Raw genomic sequence first — 18,916 nt, 5'->3', positions numbered from 1 at the left:
GTCTCTCTCCCTCTGCTCTCTGTGCATCTCCCCTGTCTGTTGGTATAGCTGTCTGTCTTGTGTGTGTGTGTATGCATACATCTATCTAGCTTTTTTCTCTCTCTCTCTCCCTCAGGTGAACACGCTCCAGAACTGGTTGGCAGAGTTTAACCTGTGGCTCCCATCACAAGAGGCCCTGCCCCCTGATAGTGACCCTGCCACAGTCGCAGGACGCACCTTCAGAGTCCACATCCTCAATGACGAGCACAAGTACGTACCATTATATAGTAGAGCTAGCTAACGTGTGTGTGTGTGTGTGTTATATCCATAACACAAAACGCACTAACTAGTATGTGTGCGTGTTTACCAATTTTGACTGGTGTATGTGTGTGCGCCTTACAGAACCACGGTGGCCCGGGCTAAGGTAGTGGAGGACTGGTCACGTGATGGGGGCGTGCTCCTGATGGGTTATGAGATGTACCGCTTGTTGTCCCTGAAGAAGAGCTTTGTGACGGGCAGGAAGAGGAAGTCCAAGAAGCCCCAGGGACCCGTCATCATCGACCTGGACGAAGAGGACAGGCAGCAGGAGCTCATGAAAGGTCAGGGGTTAGAGGTCGCTGCAGGGCCCGCTGTAGGTGATCTAGGGCCGTAGTAGTCTGAGTAGGAGTGCTGATCTAGGATCAGGTCCCACCTGTCCATCTAATATTATTCATAGTGATCTAGAAGGCAAATCTGATCCTAGATCAGAACTCCTACATGAGACCCCTGATCCATTGAAAATGAAAAATTGCATACCAGTATAACGATGAAACAATACAGTATAGTGAGTTGATGTTGGGGAATAATGCGTTATCAAAATCTGCATAAACTACCATTATTCAAATGCCAAGGCTGATGTATTGCCTGCACATCAATGACATCATAGTGAATGAAAATGATGGTATTAATCACTACTGATAGTAGATTAGAGAACAGTGTTATTTGATTTATTCATCAGGCATTCCCGTAAGCTGTGTTTTACTCTCTCCTTTCTCACACACCTACACACCACACACACACATACACTCTCTACTCCTCCATACATTTCCTCAACCTGTGTTTTGCGCTCTCTCTACTCCTCCTCTCCACCTACCCACCCAGGTATCGAGAAGGCGCTGGCCAGGCCCGGTCCAGACGTGGTGATCTGTGACGAGGGCCACCGCATCAAGAACTACCACGCCAGCACCTCGCAGGCCCTGAAGAACATTCGCTCCAGGCGACGCGTGGTCCTAACAGGCTACCCCCTCCAGAACAACCTGATAGAGTACTGGTGCATGGTGGACTTTGTCAGGCCTGACTTCCTGGGCACCAGGCAGGAGTTCAGTAACATGTTCGAGAGGCCCATTCTGAACGGGCAGTGTGTGGACAGCACGCCACAGGACGCCAGGTTGATGAGATACAGAAGCCACGTGCTGCATAGCCTGCTGGAGGGGTTCGTCCAGAGGTAAGAGCCACGAATAGGATTTCTCCTGACTTAATCAAGAATTCCAACTTTGCTCACATTATCCTCCATTCACATATTATTGAAACAAACCTATCCCCTGACTTTGCCAAAATCCTGATCTCAAGTTGTCCTGTAGCCGTATGTATCGAGCATCTCAAAGTAGCAGTGCTGGTCTAGGATCATCTGTTTTATGTAATCTTGTTCGTTGTGACGTAAAAGGCAAAGCTGATCCTAAGTCAGTACTCTGGCTCTGCTACATACATACATATACGACCCATTATCGCATTACTATAGAGCAGAGAACAGTCTTGCTGGTGTTTAGGGAGAAGATTTGGGTGACCCAGGCATCATCCCCAATCCCAAATCAACCCCTAGCCCCTACTCTCTCCTATAGCTCTTTGAATTGTCTAGGTATACGTTCTAGTAATAAGCTGATCTTTGCGCGTTGTTTCCTCCGTGTCTGTCCCAGGCGAGGCCACGACGTTCTGAGGGACCAGCTGCCCTCCAAGGACGAGCACGTGATCATGGTGCGCTTGTCGCCCCTGCAGAGGGCCCTTTACGCTGAGTTTATGGACCGCTTCAGAGAGGCAGGCAACAGCGGCTGGCTGGGCCTCAACCCGCTCAAGGCCTTCTGCGTCTGCTGCAAGGTTAGTCTGAGATGGCTTCACTGGTGCTGTGGGGTTAGGCATGCAGACAGACGGGTACAGAGAGCCAGGCAACAGCAGCTACACAATTTCGGATGATTTGGAGATGAAACGCAGGGACCAACGCTAATACTGGGGATATTGTCTTGCATTGGATTTGTGCTACAAATTCTAAAAAGTTAGCATTTGGAGACAGTGGCCAGGTAAACAAAACTGAAGCATGGATTGCTGTCATAGCTTGTCCATAGACTGCTTACAGGATAAGGAAACCAATATGTAATTTGGGTGAACTGTCCCTTTAAGCAGTCAGGCTAATCAGCCTAATCTTGACACCTGGACCAGAATAACATTATTGGAGTCTGTTCATTAATCGTGTGTGTTTAGATCTGGAACCACCCTGACGTGCTCTATGAGACCCTTCAGAAAGAGAACCTGGCCAACGAGCAGGATTTGGACTTGGATGACATCACGGCGGCCGCCAACCCCCGCTGCCCCGCCCCTGGCGCTGGCCTGAAGACCAAAGCGGCCGACTCGGCCAACAGCCGGTCCAACGTCACCCTGCCCCCACTCAACCCCATCCAGGAGAGAGCCAATCAAGTCATCACCTACGAATGGGTACGCCTTGACACCTCTCTCTGTCTCTGTCCTCCCCACCCACCTGCTGGTTGGTTGGAATTTGGCAGGTACTTCTCCTGAGTTAGCCTGGTCAAACCACACCGAACGTTGCTGTGCTCAGTCTAGTTAAACCAGGCTATCTTAGTGTTGGGAAAAATGTAAAATAACACCATTATTGCAAAATGATTGCATGAATTTCCACTGTGGGGATTCTAACGTAGGGCTGTTATGTTGACTGTATTTACGACACACCAGCGGTCACGAGTCATGATGGCAGTCAAATTCCATGTGACCGTTTAGTCACGGTAATTAGGCTTCTCCAAGCTCTGATGCTGCTGATGGTCATTAGTAGCCTACCAAACTTGCTAACTGCCTGGTACTCAGCACTCTATTGTCCCTCTAATCACTCTGACATCAATGCAAATGTTCTCAAATATCTAATCAAACACTTCATGAGAGCTCATGTTGCGCAACATTTCTATAGGCTATGTAATTGTGGGAGAAAACTGAGGGATGGCCTCTTAAAAAGAGGAGGATCCCATCAGCTTTCTATACTTTAGGCCTACTAATATTTATTTCTCAACCTTTTTAATATTAAGCACATTTCTTCTCTTTAAAACAGGAGTATAGCCTACCAGTATGGCATGAAAATGAACCATGGGAGAAGTGTCCTCCATTTGCTATTTAAGTACATAGATTCCTTTTTCCCCCGCTGCCCCTGTTTCGAGACCGGTGCATGATAATGAGACATTCTAAATCCAAACAAATTTCACACATATATTATTTAGTATATGTAAAGACAAGATTAAATCAAGAATAGTGTGATGAGTGACAATATTAGCCTATCACTTGAGAATTATATATTATCAATTTTGAATGATGCCCAGCTTAAGGCAAACACTGCATGCTTTTGTTTTTGCGACCTTTTTCAAATCATAGTCGCACACCTCATGTAGCCTAACCCATAGGCCTATGTGTTTTGATCAGGTTTGTATCACAACTAAAGTGGCCAAATAACTTCTTAACGGGTATAGAGCCTAACATGCTGACCGGACACGTCGCGTGCACGAGCGTCGCAAAATAAATTTAGAAATCCATGTTATTCAATTATTGCACCCCTACTGCTCGCACGCACCAACAAGCGTCTGCGATGCCAAGGGCTAAAATAGAACTCCTATTTCTGACGCAGATCGCGCTGAAAGTCCTGCCTCTCCCATCTCCTCATTGGTTTATAGAAGCAGGTACCCACGTGCCATCTCTTCATTGGTTATACCCACGTGGGTGATTGAAAGACGAACTGTTTTGCCGGTCGTCATGGTAATACTATGAAAGTTTAGATGCCGATCACCATATAAGTTCAAAGATGAAAAAGCCTGGAAGGAGGAGAGATGACTAGAAACGATTCGGTTGACCGTTTTATGTGTGGATTAATTGTCAGAGTAGAGGACCTTGTGCATTTCAGGTAAAATAACAACTCAATGTTTATATCCCAGGACAAATTAGCTAGCAACAGCAAGCTAGCTAAATAGGACATATTAGCTAGCAAGTGCAAGCTAACTAGCTAAATTGCCATACATGTTTAATGCTTTTCGGTCTGTCCCCAAATTAATGTCATTGGTTCAGAGTTTGTTTTGATATTTTAACCTGCGTGTTGTGATTGCGTTTGGTGTAGGGGGACGAAATAAATTTATGCACGATGGTGCACGCGCGCAGCTGGTTTGGGTTCCATGTCACTGTCATACAGTGGTTCCTCCTTTTAAAAGTTGCGAGCTTACGCCGCGGGACTTAGAGGTAATTTGTGGTTCAGTACGGTACCCTGCGTCACCACTTCATTGCTCCAGACCAGTTCAATGGTGAGTTAGAGCACTGATTATGCTTTTGGGTCCTACTGTGTCTCTAACTGACAATGAATGGGCGACATAAACCTAAATAGAAACTGATAATTGTGCACGACTTCAATATTTCTTAATAAAACTTGTTACATTAAGATTTTTATTTTATTTTGTTAGGATTATTTTGCTCTTACTGTCGCACCGTCACTCCCGATTTGTTGAAGTTGTACAGCGCCTGAGTGGTGCAACGGTCTAAGACACTGCATAGCTGTGTTGCTACAGATGCTGGTTCAATACCCGTGGCCCCATCCTGCCACACTTTAAGGGGCATTGCACTAATAATGGTGCTGACTAGTGAAACATTCCCGCTGTTCTGTTCTTAGTGCCAGTCTACAGGTTCAAACTAAAACAATGTAACTAACATCTTTATGCGTTCATTAATACAATTATAAAAATACTCTTTCAAAATGTCAATGTTTTTTTTAGTTATGGATCCATAATGAATTACTATGGGAATAAATATCCCTGAATTACAGAAATATCCTCCAATCCTCTATATGTAATTATTGGCCGAGAGTCACGTCATGTTTTTCGATATACTGTAGGCCTACCATAGGCGACATGAGTCTCACTAGTGTTGAGTAATGTACTGTTAAAAGTGGTGTAGGTCTTATTTATTATAGAGCATATTGAAGTTCGAAGCAATAGGATTTATTTAACTAGGCAAGTCAGTTAAGAATTTGTTCTTATTTACAAGGACAGCCTACTCCTTCCTCCCCGTCGGGGAATTGAACCCCGGTCTCCCGAGTGCCTGCAATCTTTAGTACAGCCATTTATTGAAGGCTACCAAATGCTTCTCAAAGATCCCCTCTGGTGGTCTAACTAGCATTAATGGTAACAGTGGTTCACACTTGAATAACGTGCCATAGAATTCTGCGGCACCATGCAAGCTGCGCCGCAGTACGCTGCAACTTTTGAAGGAGGAACCACTGTACATATGCAGCGATTTGAGTTTCAAGCAGTGGTGGAAAAGGTACCCTATTGTCATTACTTGAGTAAAAAGAAAGATGGCTTAATAGAAAATGACTCAAGTGAAAGTCACCCAGTAAAATATCACTTGAGTAAAAGTCTAAAAGTATTTGGTTTTAAATATTAAGTATCAAAAGTAAACGTATAAATCATTTCAAATTCCTTATATTAAGCAAACCAGACAGCACCATTTTCTTGTTTTTTTATATTTACTGATAGCCAGAGGCACACTCCAACACTCAGACATCATTTACAAATGAAGCATTTGTGTTAAGTGAGTCCACCAGATCAGAGGCAGTAGGGATGACCAGGGATGTTCTCTTGATAAGTGCGTGAATTGGACCATTTTCCTGACCTGCTAAGCATTCAAAATGTAACGAGTACTTTTGGGTGTCAGGGAATGTATGGAGTAAAAAGTACATTTCTTTTCTTTGGTAATCTAGTGAATTAAAAGTAAAAGTTGTCAAATAGAAATAGTAAAGTACAGATAGCCCAAAAACGACTTAAGTAGTACTTTAAAGTATTTTTACTTAAGTACTTTACACCATTGGTTTCAAGTTTGGGGATGATAATTTTCACCATAAAAATGCACCTTTAATAAAAGTATTACATACGTAATCGTATTTGTGTGCACTTTTGAGAATGGTGTTTTCCTGCTAATGGAACATTTGCGCTTGTGTGCGCATTGATGTGCTTATAATGTGAAGAAATAGCCTAATAGTTTATCAACATTTTAAGCTAAACGTTTTCATCTGTTGCGTCAGGCTCATTGCTTAAAACGGTTATTTTTTTATGATAGATCCCAATTAATACAATCACTATCGCATCCCACAACTGTCCCAGACTGTTTGGGATATTTATTTCTCACACAGAATAGGTCAACTTCTGTACTATGGGGGATAATAGATTTTTGCTGTTTTTGCTGTTCGTTAGGCCTACTCATCTTTTTGGTAAATGTGGACAGTTCTTCCAATATCTTCAATATGCACCTCGGAATTGGATAAGGACGAGCGCAGTTGCGTCTCCGACGTGTCTGTCTTCACTTGTAGCCTGTGAGAAAGACCCGATCACGTGACTGAGAGCCATGTGCGTGAGAGAGGTGCTTCTGCACGCAGTGGGGAAAAGTAAATTATAATTATTATATTCAGACCAAGGGCACAATGGCCACTGGCTGCAAAAGGCATGGATTTTGTAGGTGGCATTACGGCCACACAAAGATGATGCAGCCGGGAAATTTGAGGCATTATCAAGTACTTGTCAAATTGTGAATGAGGGACTGATGAAGTGTGTACAGCCTGCGCAAAAAAACAAAGCAGAGCTCATACCTTTCAAGCTACTTTTTTCAAATCATCATTAGTTGCATCATGCAGTCTTAGAATGTCTAAAAAATCTAAACATATAGCCCAATGTTTGTATCGCAACTAAAGTTACATTAATAACTCTAAATTAAGCATATTGGAGTACCTGTGTCTTTGTTAACCTCTCAACACAGAATAGCCATATGTGCGCACTTCCTCAAATTGTTTGGAGAAAAGATCCTTCATTTTATTCAGCTATGTTCAATTGTATTCTTCATACTATAATATAAAATAATGCCATGAAATTCTAAGCAAATCTTGTCTGCTAAATGAACTGGTGTACCCCACAGCCATATGGCATAGCCAGATCAGGGCCTAACATAAGGACAACTCAGTTTGCTATTCAGTTCTTTTGAAATAGACTACATTGTCTTCATATGATGTTTTTTTAGAACTGTCTAAAATAAATCATTGATTTATTGTGATGGTGATGTCTATATTATATGGATTTATTATACATTTTAAAATGTAGATGTTCCAAAGGTCTGCATCACTGGCTTGTAGGCTATGCGTGGAAGCCAGGAAATGCTAAATGTTTTTATGTTAATTAACAGTCAATTACCGTGAGACCGGTAGTTATTTACTAGACAATCACCGGCTGGCAATGTCATGAACGACCACAGCCCTATTCTAACGTTATATTGTAAAGCGTTAGACCTCCCTTGGTGTGAAAGAAATGGACAGCTTCACTCACCCACTTCCTGTCCTGTTCAATTTCTGTTCAGGCCAAGGACATCATGAGCAACTACCAGACTGGAGTTCTGGAGAACTCCGCCAAGATGCTGCTGCTCTTCCATCTGATCGACGAGAGCGTGATCAGAGGAGACAAGATCCTGGTCTTCAGGTTGGACTTATTCCTACGGCTCTTTTGGAGTGTGTTTATGTACATCATCGGTTTGAATGAAGTGTTTTCTCTATGAGCATAGTCTTATAGTCTAACGTCGTTGACCTTTTTCTTGCAGGGGACGGAAATGTGTGTTTTTGCTTTTTAATCTGGAAGTATCCATATGGTTGTAGTTAACTGACTTGAATGTGTTTTTAACGTGTTTGTGTCCATCAGCCAGAGCTTGTCCACCCTGACAGTCATTGAAGACTTCCTGACCAGACGGCCAATGCCAGCAGTTCGTGTCTCCCCGGACAACCATGGCCAGAACCAGACCTGGGTCCGCAACATCAACTACTACAGTGAGTCGTCGTTCACACGACCCTGTTCCCCATGGCAACCACTACTCCCGGGACGGTGTCAGTGTCGTCGTTCCCATGGCAACCCTTTGACTCTCTTTCTGTGTCGGCTCAGCTGTGAACCCAGATCCAATTTAGATGCCCACTAACGTACTCTGTTGTTCCAGACTATTAGACCGGAGTTGTTTTCACGGTAATTTGTCCTGTGACATGTACTTGGCTTCAAACTGATAACTTTACTCATCTACACTCTCACTTCGATATTTTCTCAACCATCAGGGCCCATATTCATAATCTCAGAGTGCTGATCTAGGATCAGGTCACCTCTGTCCATTCGTTATAATCTCAGCCGGGGAAAAAATGAATGAATCTGAGCGGCCCAGGTGTTTTATTTTTCTTTGAAGTCATACGGCCCCCTACTACCACCGCACTACACTAGATCCACTAGTGAAGTATTTTTGCATCCCAAATTGCACCCTATTCTCTACAAAGTGCACTACTTTTTACCAGAGCCCTACATAAGGAAATGGGGTGCCATTTGGAACTCAAGACGATTTAACTAGTATCGTCCCATGATGCTGATGTGGTGAATGTGTCTTGTCTGTCATCCCCCAGGGTTGGATGGGAGTACGTCTGCTTCAGAGCGAGAGAGACTCATCAACCAGTTCAACGACCCAGAGAACACCTCCACGTGGGTCTTCCTCCTGTCAACGAGGTACTAGACTGTACACACACACACACACACACACACACACACACACACACACACACACACACACACACACACACACACTGATACACATAGAAGTGAAATTGCTGTGATCTGATGGCTTCTGCCCTTTCTAATAATTATATTTCTATGCTTATATATTGTTCAATCAAATACACAACAAATGCTGTGTTAACACAGGCTGCCCAATTCTGATTATTTTTCCACTAATTGGTCTTTTGACCAATCAGATCAGCTCGTTTGCCTATAATTGGGCAAACGATCAGAATTGGGCTGCCTGTGTAAATGCAGACAAATACACTCAATTAGACACACTCGCCCACACCAGATATTTATTCACACACAATTCCTTTTGCATACACTTGATCAGCCGTTCACTTAGGCATATACACACACACACACACACACACACAGGGTAACACACACACTTGTGCATGTTGTCAATAAGCCTGTGTTGTGTGACTTGCAGGGCGGGCTGCTTGGGGGTGAACCTGATCGGAGCCAACCGGGTGGTGGTGTTTGATGCGTCGTGGAACCCGTGTCACGACGCCCAGGCGGTGTGTCGAGTATACCGCTACGGCCAGAAGAAGCCCTGCCACATCTACCGCCTGGTCTGTGACTTCACCCTGGAGAAGAAGATTTACGACCGACAGGTCTCCAAACAGGGCATGTCTGGTAAGAGGGGGGGTACAGTGATGCACGATATGACTGTGTGTGTGGAAATTGCTGGATTAATTTGAGTTTCTTAAATCGGAATGAATGGCAGCGTGTAGAATTTGAAGTTGAATTATGAATGACGGCGTAGTACAACCCAGGAGAATCTAATTAAGCAATTGGGCCCGAGGAGGTGTGGTATATGGCGAATATACCATGGCTAAGGGCTGTTCTTTTGCATGATGCAACGCGGAGTGCCTGGACGCAGCCCTTAGTCGTGGTATATTGGCCATATATCACAAACCCACCGAAGAGCCTTAATGCTATTATGAACTGATTACCAACGTAATTAGAGCAGTAAAACTAAACGTTTTGTCATACCCGTGATATACGGTCTGATATACCATGGCTTTCAGCCAATCAGAATTCAGGGCTCAAACCACCCAGTTTATAGTTGGTCAGTAACACACTGATTGGTTGTGTCTGTGGTCAGTAACACACTGTTATTGGTTGTGTCCAGACCGCGTGGTGGATGACCTGAACCCGGTTCTGACGTTCACCCGCAAGGAGGTGGAGTCTCTGCTGCACTTTGCAGAGGAGGAGCCTGACCCGACTAAAGCTCCTCCCCAGCCCCACAAAGAGATGGAGACGGTCATCAGCCAAGCCTGTCAGCTCTACCCCCACCTCATCACTAAGGTACACACACTCACTCTCTCTCACAGACACACACTGTCATTCATCGCTGTACATCATTACTATGGCACACGCGCAATTGATTAACCCTGTTGATCTGTACCCCACCAGGAACCCTTCCACCATGAGTCTCTGCTGGTGGACCGGAAGGAATCCAAGCTCACTAAAGCAGAGAAGAGAGCCGCTAAGAAGAGCTACGAGGACGAGAAGCGTGCCTCCGTGCCCTACTCTCGCCCCTCCTACGCCCACTACTACCCAACCAGTGACCAGACCCTCATCAACATCCCAGCCTTTAACCAGCGCAACTGGTGAGTGACAATCTCTCTCCATTCTCTTACCTGCGCTATCACAGCACTAACAGACAGGTAGGTAACTGCCAAAATAAAGGAAACACCAACATTGTGTCTTAGTAGGGCATTGGGCCACCACGAGCCAGAACAGCTTCAATGCTCCTTGGCATAGATTTTACTAGTGTCTGGAACTGTATTGGAGGGATGTGACACCATATTTCCACAAGAAATTCCATAATTTGGTGAAAAATGCTGTCTCAGTCGCCGCTCCAGAATCTTCCATACAGTTGAAGTCGGAAGTTTACATACACCTTAGCCAAATACATTTAATCACAGTTTTTCACAATGCCTGACATTTAATCCCAGTAAAAATTCCCTGTCTTATGTCAGTTAGGATCACCGCTTTATTTTAAGAATGTGAAATGTCAGAATAATAGTAGAGAAGAATGATTTATTTCAGCTTTTATTTCTTTCATCACATTCCCAGTGGGTCAGTTTACATACACTCAATTAGTATTTGTTAGCATTGCCTTAAATAATTGTAATTTAGGTCAAACGTTTCGTGTAGCCTTCTATAGCTTCCCACAATAAGTTGGGTGAATTTTGGCCCATTCCTCCTGACAGAGTTGGTGTAACTGAGTCAGGTTTGTAGGCTTCCTGGCTCGTACTCGCTTTTTCAGTTCTGCCCACAAATTGTCTGTAGGATTAAGGTCAGGGCTTTGTGATGGCCACTCCAATACCTTGACTTTGTTGTCCTTAAGCCATTTTGCCACAACTTTGGAAGTATGCTTGGGGTCATTGTCCATTTGGAAGACCCATTTGCAACCAAGCTTTAACTTCCCGACTGATGTCTTGATGTTGCGTCAATATATCCACATAATTTTCCTGCCTCATGATGCCATCTATTTTGTGAAGTGCACCAGTCCCTCCTGCAGCAAAGCAGCAAACCACAACATGATGCTGCCACTCCCTGTGCTTCACTGTTGGGATGGTGTTCTTCGGCTTGCAAGCCTCCCCCCTTTTCCTCGAAACATAACGATGGTCATTATGACCTAACAGTTCTATTTTTGTTTCATCAGACCAGAGGACATTTCTCCAAAAAGTACGATCTTTGTCCCCATGTGCAGTTGCAAACCGTAGTCTGGCTTTTTTATGACGGTTTTGGAGCAGTGGCTTCTTCCTTGCTGAGCGGCCTTTCAGGTTATGTCGATATAGGACTCGTTTTACTGTGGATATAGATACTTTTGTACCTGTTTCCTCCAGCATCTACACAAGGTCCTTTGCTGTTGTTCTGGGATTGATTTGCACTTTTCGCACAAAAGTACGTTTACATTAGTGTATGTCAACTTCTGACCCACTGGAATTGTGATACAGTGAATTATAAGTGAAATAATCTGTCTGTAAACAATTGTTGGGAAAAATGACTTGTGTCATGCACAAAGTAGATGTCCTAACCGACTTGCCAAAACTATATAGTTTGTTAACAAGAAATTTGTGGAGTGGTTGAGAAACGTGTTTTAATGACTCCCAACCTAAGTGTATGTAAACTTCCGACTTAAACTGTAAGTGTTCAATTGGGTTGAGATCTGGTGACTGAGACACACACACACACCCTTTAAACCCCCTATGCTCATTTGAGACCTCTCTTTCAACATCACTGAGATCTCTCTTTCAACATCACTGAGATCTCTTCTAGCCATAGTAGGCCAAAAAAATTGGGCAACTGGGTATTTTTATACACGACTCTAAGCATGATGGGATGTTAATTGCTTAATTAACTCAGGACCCACAACTGTGTGGAAGCACCTGCAAATTCTTCAATAGGGTTGTGCAAAGCCTAATTGGCAGGCCTAAACTACTACCTATCCAAACAAATGATCCCTTTAAATCATTGTCACAACTGGCATTTGGCAACAAAAATCACCAAATTCCTCTTGGATCACTTGAATTAGGATCTGTATTTGTCTATTTCGTAATATTAATATGTTTATATATCAGATATTATGCATTTTACAATTTCCACTGTTTTCAAAGTCCCAAAAGGTTGTAAAGAAACCAATTTCTAATAATTTAACATTGCTCACCTAATGAAAAAGCCTGAGTCAAACATAATTCGTAGATTTAAAATGTAATTATTAAAATGTATTTTCTCATTACCCTAATGCATCTTGTTTTCTGTCATCTTCTGAATCTTCTTTTTTGTCAAAATAACTAGGTTTTCTGTAGGGTGTTCACCCATAAAATTATTTCATTCATTGTTTATGAATCGTATATGGTTTAAAAGTTAGACGGTTTACTCAGAGGATTACGCATGATTTAAAGTAAATAGTATGTCATTGGCCATGGTCAAAGAGTGGTGGCTGCTCAATAAAACACTGTCACTGCTCCATGGGCAGACCGGTGGTAACTTCAAATGTCAAGTGATAAGCTAGCTAGTGGCTGCAGGTTCGTGTGTGTGATAACATGGGCTTCTCTAAATGAAATCCACAGAATACCAAACAAAATTGAGCCTGACTTTTTCCACATTTTGTTCTATTACAGCCTTATTCTAAAATAGATTGAATAGTTTTTCCCCCTCATTAATCTATACACAATATCCATAATGACAAAGCAAAAAACAGGTTTTTAGAAATGTTTGCAAATTTAATATCACATTTACATAAGTATTCAGACCCTTCACCCAGTACTTTGTTGAAGCACCTTTGGCAGCGATTGCAGCTTTGACTCTTCTTGGGTATGACGCTACAAGCTTGGCACACCTGTATTTGGGGAGTTTCTTCCATTCTTCTCTGCAGATCCTCTCAAGCTATGTTCGGTTGGATGGGGAGCGTCGCTGCACAGACATTTTCAGGTCTCTCCAGAGATATTCGATTGGGTTCAAGTCCGAGCTCTGGCTGGGCCACTCAAGGACATTCAGAGGCTTGTCCCGAAGACACTCCTGTGTTGTCTGGCTGTGTGCTTAGGGTCGTTGTCCTATTGGAAGGTGAACCTTCGCCCCAGTCTAAGGTCTTGATCGGAGCAGGTTTTCATCAAGGATCTCTCTGTACTTTGCTCTGTTCATCTTTGCCTCGATACTGACTAGTCTCCCAGTCCCTGCCGCTGAAAAACATCCCCACAGCATGATGCTGCCACCACCATGCTTCGCCGTAGGGATGGTGCCAGGTTTCTTCCAGATGTGAAGCTTGGCATTCAGGCCAAAGAGTTCAATCTTGGTTTCATCAGACCAGATCTCATGGTCTGAGAGTCTTTAGGGGCTTTTTGGCAAACTCCAAGCAGGCTGTCATGTGCATTTTACTGAGGAGTGGCTTCCGTCTGGCACTACCATAAAGGCCTAATTGGTGGAGTGCTGCAGAGATGGTTGTCCTTCTGGAATGTTCTCTCTTCTCCACAGAGGAACTCTGGAGCTCTGTCAGTGACCATGGGGTTTTTGGTCACCTCCCTGACCAAGGCCGTTCTCCCTCGATTGCTCAGTTTGGTTGGGCAGCCTGCTCTAGGAAGAGTCATGGTGGTTCCAAACTTCTTCCATTGAAGGATGGAGGCCACTGTGTTTTTGGGGACCTTTCAATGCTGCAGATATGCTTTGGTACCTTTCCCCAGATCTGTGCCTCGACACAATCCTGTCTTGGAGCTCTACGGCAGTTCCTTAGACCTTGTGGCTTTGTTTTTGATTTGACATGCACTGTCAACTGTGGGACCTTTACATAGACAGGTGTGTGCCGGTCAATTGAATTTATCACAAGTGGACTCCAATCAAGTTGTAGAAACATCTCAAAGATGATCAATGGAAACAGGATGCACCTGAGCTCAATTTCGAGTGTCATTGTAATGAGGACCTGAGCTAAATCTGTAAATAATAGGAGACAACCGTTATGAGTCAGCAAACAATTGACCACATCACTAAAGCCCATTCATGCGTCCATGTTGGTAAGGTAATGGTTTGAGAATAAGAACCTCATTTTGAAGGCATACAAGCAAAGAAATGAACTTAAAGGTGCTTCACATAGAAGTTCTGCATTGTGTAATTTCAGAAAATGTCCATAATATATCTGGCGCTAATAGTGGAATGATGGTGTTTGACGGTATTACTTACCCGCCAGTGTTGTGATTGGGTGTGATATTCACCTATTGATTTCTCCCGCTAGAGCGGCGTCAGTTGTCAAAATGTGAAAGCTGTTCTGTAGCACCTTTTAGCTTGCGCACATCTAAGGACTACTCATCTAGATGATGCATCATTGGTAAATAGAATTGTTTAAAAACTGATTGACTTTTTACAGGAACTTGAAAAGGTGTTACGGTAGTGTCCACAGACACTGTTTTTATTTAATACATTTTTGTAGTCCAATGTAAACTTCAGCTAGTTTACCGTTGTTATGAATTATGGAAATACTACAGCGACATTGTGTTTTATTATAATAAGTTTGTTTTTTCTAAAGTAAATTTTTATAAAATGACCTGAGAATTTAATCCGGACGCATTTCGGTAATGAGAATTAGGGGTGAACGTTTACAAAATTCTAAAGAAAATGTATAAAAAATAAGACACTTTGACAAACTATGCATCTTACTCTTCAGAACGATAGTATATTTTTGCAGATTCATCATGGTTTTGTAACTGTATTTTCTACAGACATGGTTAAAACTGGTTTCATGAGATTCACCCTTCTAGCCTCCAAATTCAACCATGCCATCTGAACCACATCAGACTGTGTATGATCCTCATCCTTGTGTGTTTTGAATCCACTAGGCGTCCCATAGCTCGGGGTGATGAGAAGCCCGTGGCCAGCGTCCGGCCCGTCCAGTCCACCCCCATTCCCATGATGCCCCGCATGGCGGGCATGGGTGTGGCGGGTTCCAGCTCCGGGGTCGGCTTCCCCGTCAACTACCTGCAGAAGGCTGGCGTCTACGTCCAGAGGATCGTCACTACCACAGGTACAATACATTTCCCTGCGGGGACATTAGAGTTTGAATTTAATAGAATTGTTGTTGATAAACACTGATACGCTTGCCATGGTCCTGTTCATTAGGGCACACTGTAGCAAAATGGAAATGAGCATTTCTTATTGGATTACATTTAGTTTGTCCTTTTCAGAGCAATTTCTTACACGTTGTGCCTACTGAACATGACCCAAGGGTAGGTTTAAGAGTTGAAGGAATAACTGAAATGCTGTGAGGCTGCATTAGGATAGACCCTATAACACCGGTCTATGTCCCAAATAGCACCCTATTCCCTATATAGTTCACTACTTTTGACCAGCATAGGGAATAGGGTGCCAGTTGTCATGCAGCTATGTTAAGTTGACCATTCCAACTTTAAGCAATTTTAGGTTAGAATAATTTCAGTAAAAAAAAGTTTTGGACCTCTCAGATATAGTGATCCCAGGAGCCAACAGCACCACTGATGTCCAGGCCCGTATCGGTGCAGGAGAGAGTATCCACATGATCAAAGGGTCAAAAGGTAACAAGAACACAGCCTACAGAGCCTTCAGATATTATTGATACCCCTTGACTTATTCCACATTTTGTTACAGCCTAAATTCAAAATTGATTAGATTATTTTCTCACCCATCTACACACAATGACAAAGTGAAAACATGCTTTTAGAAATGTTAGCACATTTTATTGAAAATGAAATATCAAATTTACATAAATATTTACACCCCTGAGTTAATACTTTGTAGGTGCATCTTCAGCGGCGACTACGAGGTCCTTCTTGCTCGGTTGCTCAGGTTGGTCGGACGGCCAGCTCTAGGCAGAGTCTGGGTTTTTCCATATTTTTTCCATTTGCCAATGGAGACCACTGTGCTCTTGGAAACTTTCAACACTCTAGAAATTGTTTTATACTCTTCCCCAGATATATGCCTCATCACAATTCTATCTCAGAGATCTACTGACAGTTCCTTGGACTTCGTGGTATAGTTTCTGCTCTGACATTAACTGTCAACTGTGGGAAACTGTGTTTCTTTCTAATTCATGTCCAAACAATTGAATTGGACACAGGTGGACTCCTATCAAGTTCTATTGACATCTCAAGGATGATCAAAGGAAATTGGATGCACCTGTGCTCAATTTTGTATATCATAGCAAAGGGGTGTGAATACTTAAGTAAATTAGGTATTTCTGTATTTCATTTTCAATACATTTGCTAAAATTTATAAAAACATGTTTTGACTTTGTCATTATGGGGTATTGTGTCGATGGGTGAGATTTTTTTTTAAAATAATACATTTTGAATTCAGGCTGTAACACAAGAAAATGTGGAATATGTCAAGGGGGTATGAATACTTTCTGAAGGCACTGTATACAGTGCATTCGGAAAGTATTCAGACCCCTTCTCTTTTTCCACATTTTGTTACATTACAGCCTTAATCTAAAATGTATTAAATACATTTTTTCCCTCATCCATCTCCACATAATACCCCCATAATGACGAAGGGAAAACAGGTTTTTAGAAATGTATGCAAATGTATAAAAAAACATAACTTATTTACATAAGTATTCAGACCCTTTGCTATGAGACTTGAAATTGAGGTCAGGTGCATCCTGTTTCCATTGATCATCTTTGATATGTTTCTATAACTTGGAGTCCACTTGTGGTAAGTTCAATTGATTGGACATGATTTGGAAAGGCACATACCTGTCTATATAAGGTCCCGGGGGTTGACGGTGCATGTCAGAGCAAAACCAAGCCATGAGATCGAAGGAATTGTCTGTAGTGCTCCGAGACAGGATTGTGTCAAGGCACAGATCTGGGGAAGGGAACCAAAACATATCTGCAGCATTGAAAGGTCCCCAAGAACACAGTGGCCTCCATCATATTTAAATGAAAGAATTTTGGAACCACCTAGACTCATCCTAAAGCTGGCCCCCGGCCAAACTGAGCAATCGGGGGAGAAGGGCCTTGGTCAGGGAGGTGACTAAGAACCTGATGGTCACTGACAGAGCTCCAGAGTTCCTCTGTGGAGATGGGAGAACCTTCCAGAAGGACAACCATCTCTGCAACACTCCACCAATTAGGCCTTTATGGTAGTGGCCAGATGGAAGCCACTCCTCAGTAAAAGGCACATGACAGCCTGCTTGGAGTTTGCCAAAAGGCCCCTAAAGACTCTCAGACCATGAGAAACAAGACTCTCTGGTCTGATGAAATCAAGATTGAACTCTTTGGCCTGAATGCCAAGCGTCACGTCTGGAAGAAACCTGGCACCATCCCTACGGTGAAGCATGGTGGTGGCAGCATCATGCTGTGGGGATGTTTTTCAGCGGCAGGGACTGGGAGACTAGTCAGGATCGAGGGAAAGATGAACTGAGCAAAGTACAGAGAGATCCTTGATGAAAACCTGCTCCAGAGCGCTCAGGATCTCAGACTGGGGCAAAGGTTCACCTTCCAACAGGACAATGACCCTAAGCACACAGCCAAGACAGCGCAGGAGTGGCTTCGGGACAAGTCGCTGAATGTCCTTGAGTGGGCCGGCCAGACCCCGGACTTGAACCCGATCGAACATCTCTGGAGAGACCTGAAAATAGCTGTGCAGTGATGCTCCCCATCCAACCTGACAGGGCTTGAGAGGATTTGCAGAGAAAAATGGGAGAAACTCCGGAATTACAGGTGTGCCAAGCTTGTAGCGTCATACCCAAGAAGGCTCGAGGCTGTAATCGCTGCCAAAGGTGCTTCAACAAAGTACTGCGTAAAGGGTCTGAAATACTTCTGTAAATGTGATCAGTTTATTTTTTTATACATTTGCAAAAAAAAAGCTTTTGCTTTGTCATTATGGGGTATTGTGTGTATATTGATGAGGGGGGAAAAAATAATAATTTTAAAGTATGGCTGTGACGTAACAAAATGTTGATAGAGTAATGTGGTTTGAATACTTTCCGAATGCACTGTATACTGTAGAAGCTATGGTCCCATATCTACCTGCATGTCGTCAAATTATTTCTCTACATACTTTAATCCAAATACTGTACACACCTTAGAGAGTGGTTTACAACAGCCACATGGGCACCTGAATTCTCCAAGTTATCTCATTTAGATAAAGGGCTCGGTACATTAACCTAAGCATCAAAACTGACTTGTGCTTCCTTTTAACCAAATTTTTGCCTGAATACCTTTTATACTTTTATTAGCTGTTGTCGTGAGAGGAGAGCTTACAAGTACGCATTTAATTGCACTGCGTTAACTTTGCTGTATCCTGTGCATATGACAAAGTTTGATTTGATTTACTATCATCCATTAACTCCAGTCTTCCTCACAGGTACCTACATCAAGACCAATGATGGCAGGATTTTTGCCATCCGCTCAGGGAAGCTCAGCAGAGCAGTGCAGGGAGGAACTGCTACCAACAGAGGTGCACTATAAGTTAAATTACATTACATTTGATAAGGAATCCATTTGACAGGATATGATAGATCCAAGTGACTTGGTGTACAGACT

The 18,916-nt window shown here is 43.1% G+C and overlaps 1 protein-coding gene across 1 annotated transcript in view; it reads left to right on the top strand.

Moving 5' to 3' along the window:
• rad54l2 (RAD54 like 2) overlaps positions 1-18,916 on the top strand; it is a 38,686-nt gene that overhangs the window by 15,815 nt on the left and 3,955 nt on the right. The window contains exons 8-21 of the mRNA XM_014132005.3: positions 116-249; positions 382-578; positions 1,120-1,462; positions 1,932-2,109; positions 2,491-2,721; positions 7,666-7,784; positions 8,001-8,125; positions 8,738-8,837; positions 9,322-9,527; positions 10,027-10,202; positions 10,311-10,507; positions 15,233-15,417; positions 15,854-15,943; positions 18,738-18,830. Coding sequence (XP_013987480.1) covers positions 116-249; positions 382-578; positions 1,120-1,462; positions 1,932-2,109; positions 2,491-2,721; positions 7,666-7,784; positions 8,001-8,125; positions 8,738-8,837; positions 9,322-9,527; positions 10,027-10,202; positions 10,311-10,507; positions 15,233-15,417; positions 15,854-15,943; positions 18,738-18,830 — 2,374 coding nt within the window. The remainder of the gene's footprint in view (positions 1-115; positions 250-381; positions 579-1,119; positions 1,463-1,931; positions 2,110-2,490; positions 2,722-7,665; positions 7,785-8,000; positions 8,126-8,737; positions 8,838-9,321; positions 9,528-10,026; positions 10,203-10,310; positions 10,508-15,232; positions 15,418-15,853; positions 15,944-18,737; positions 18,831-18,916) is intronic.

Source organism: Salmo salar, chromosome 12 (assembly GCF_965601325.2).
Source record: "Salmo salar chromosome 12, fSalSal1, whole genome shotgun sequence".
Lineage (NCBI taxonomy): Eukaryota > Metazoa > Chordata > Actinopteri > Salmoniformes > Salmonidae > Salmo > Salmo salar.
The sequence above is the reverse complement of the archived record's forward strand: the minus strand, read 5'-3'. Positions and strand labels throughout refer to the sequence as shown.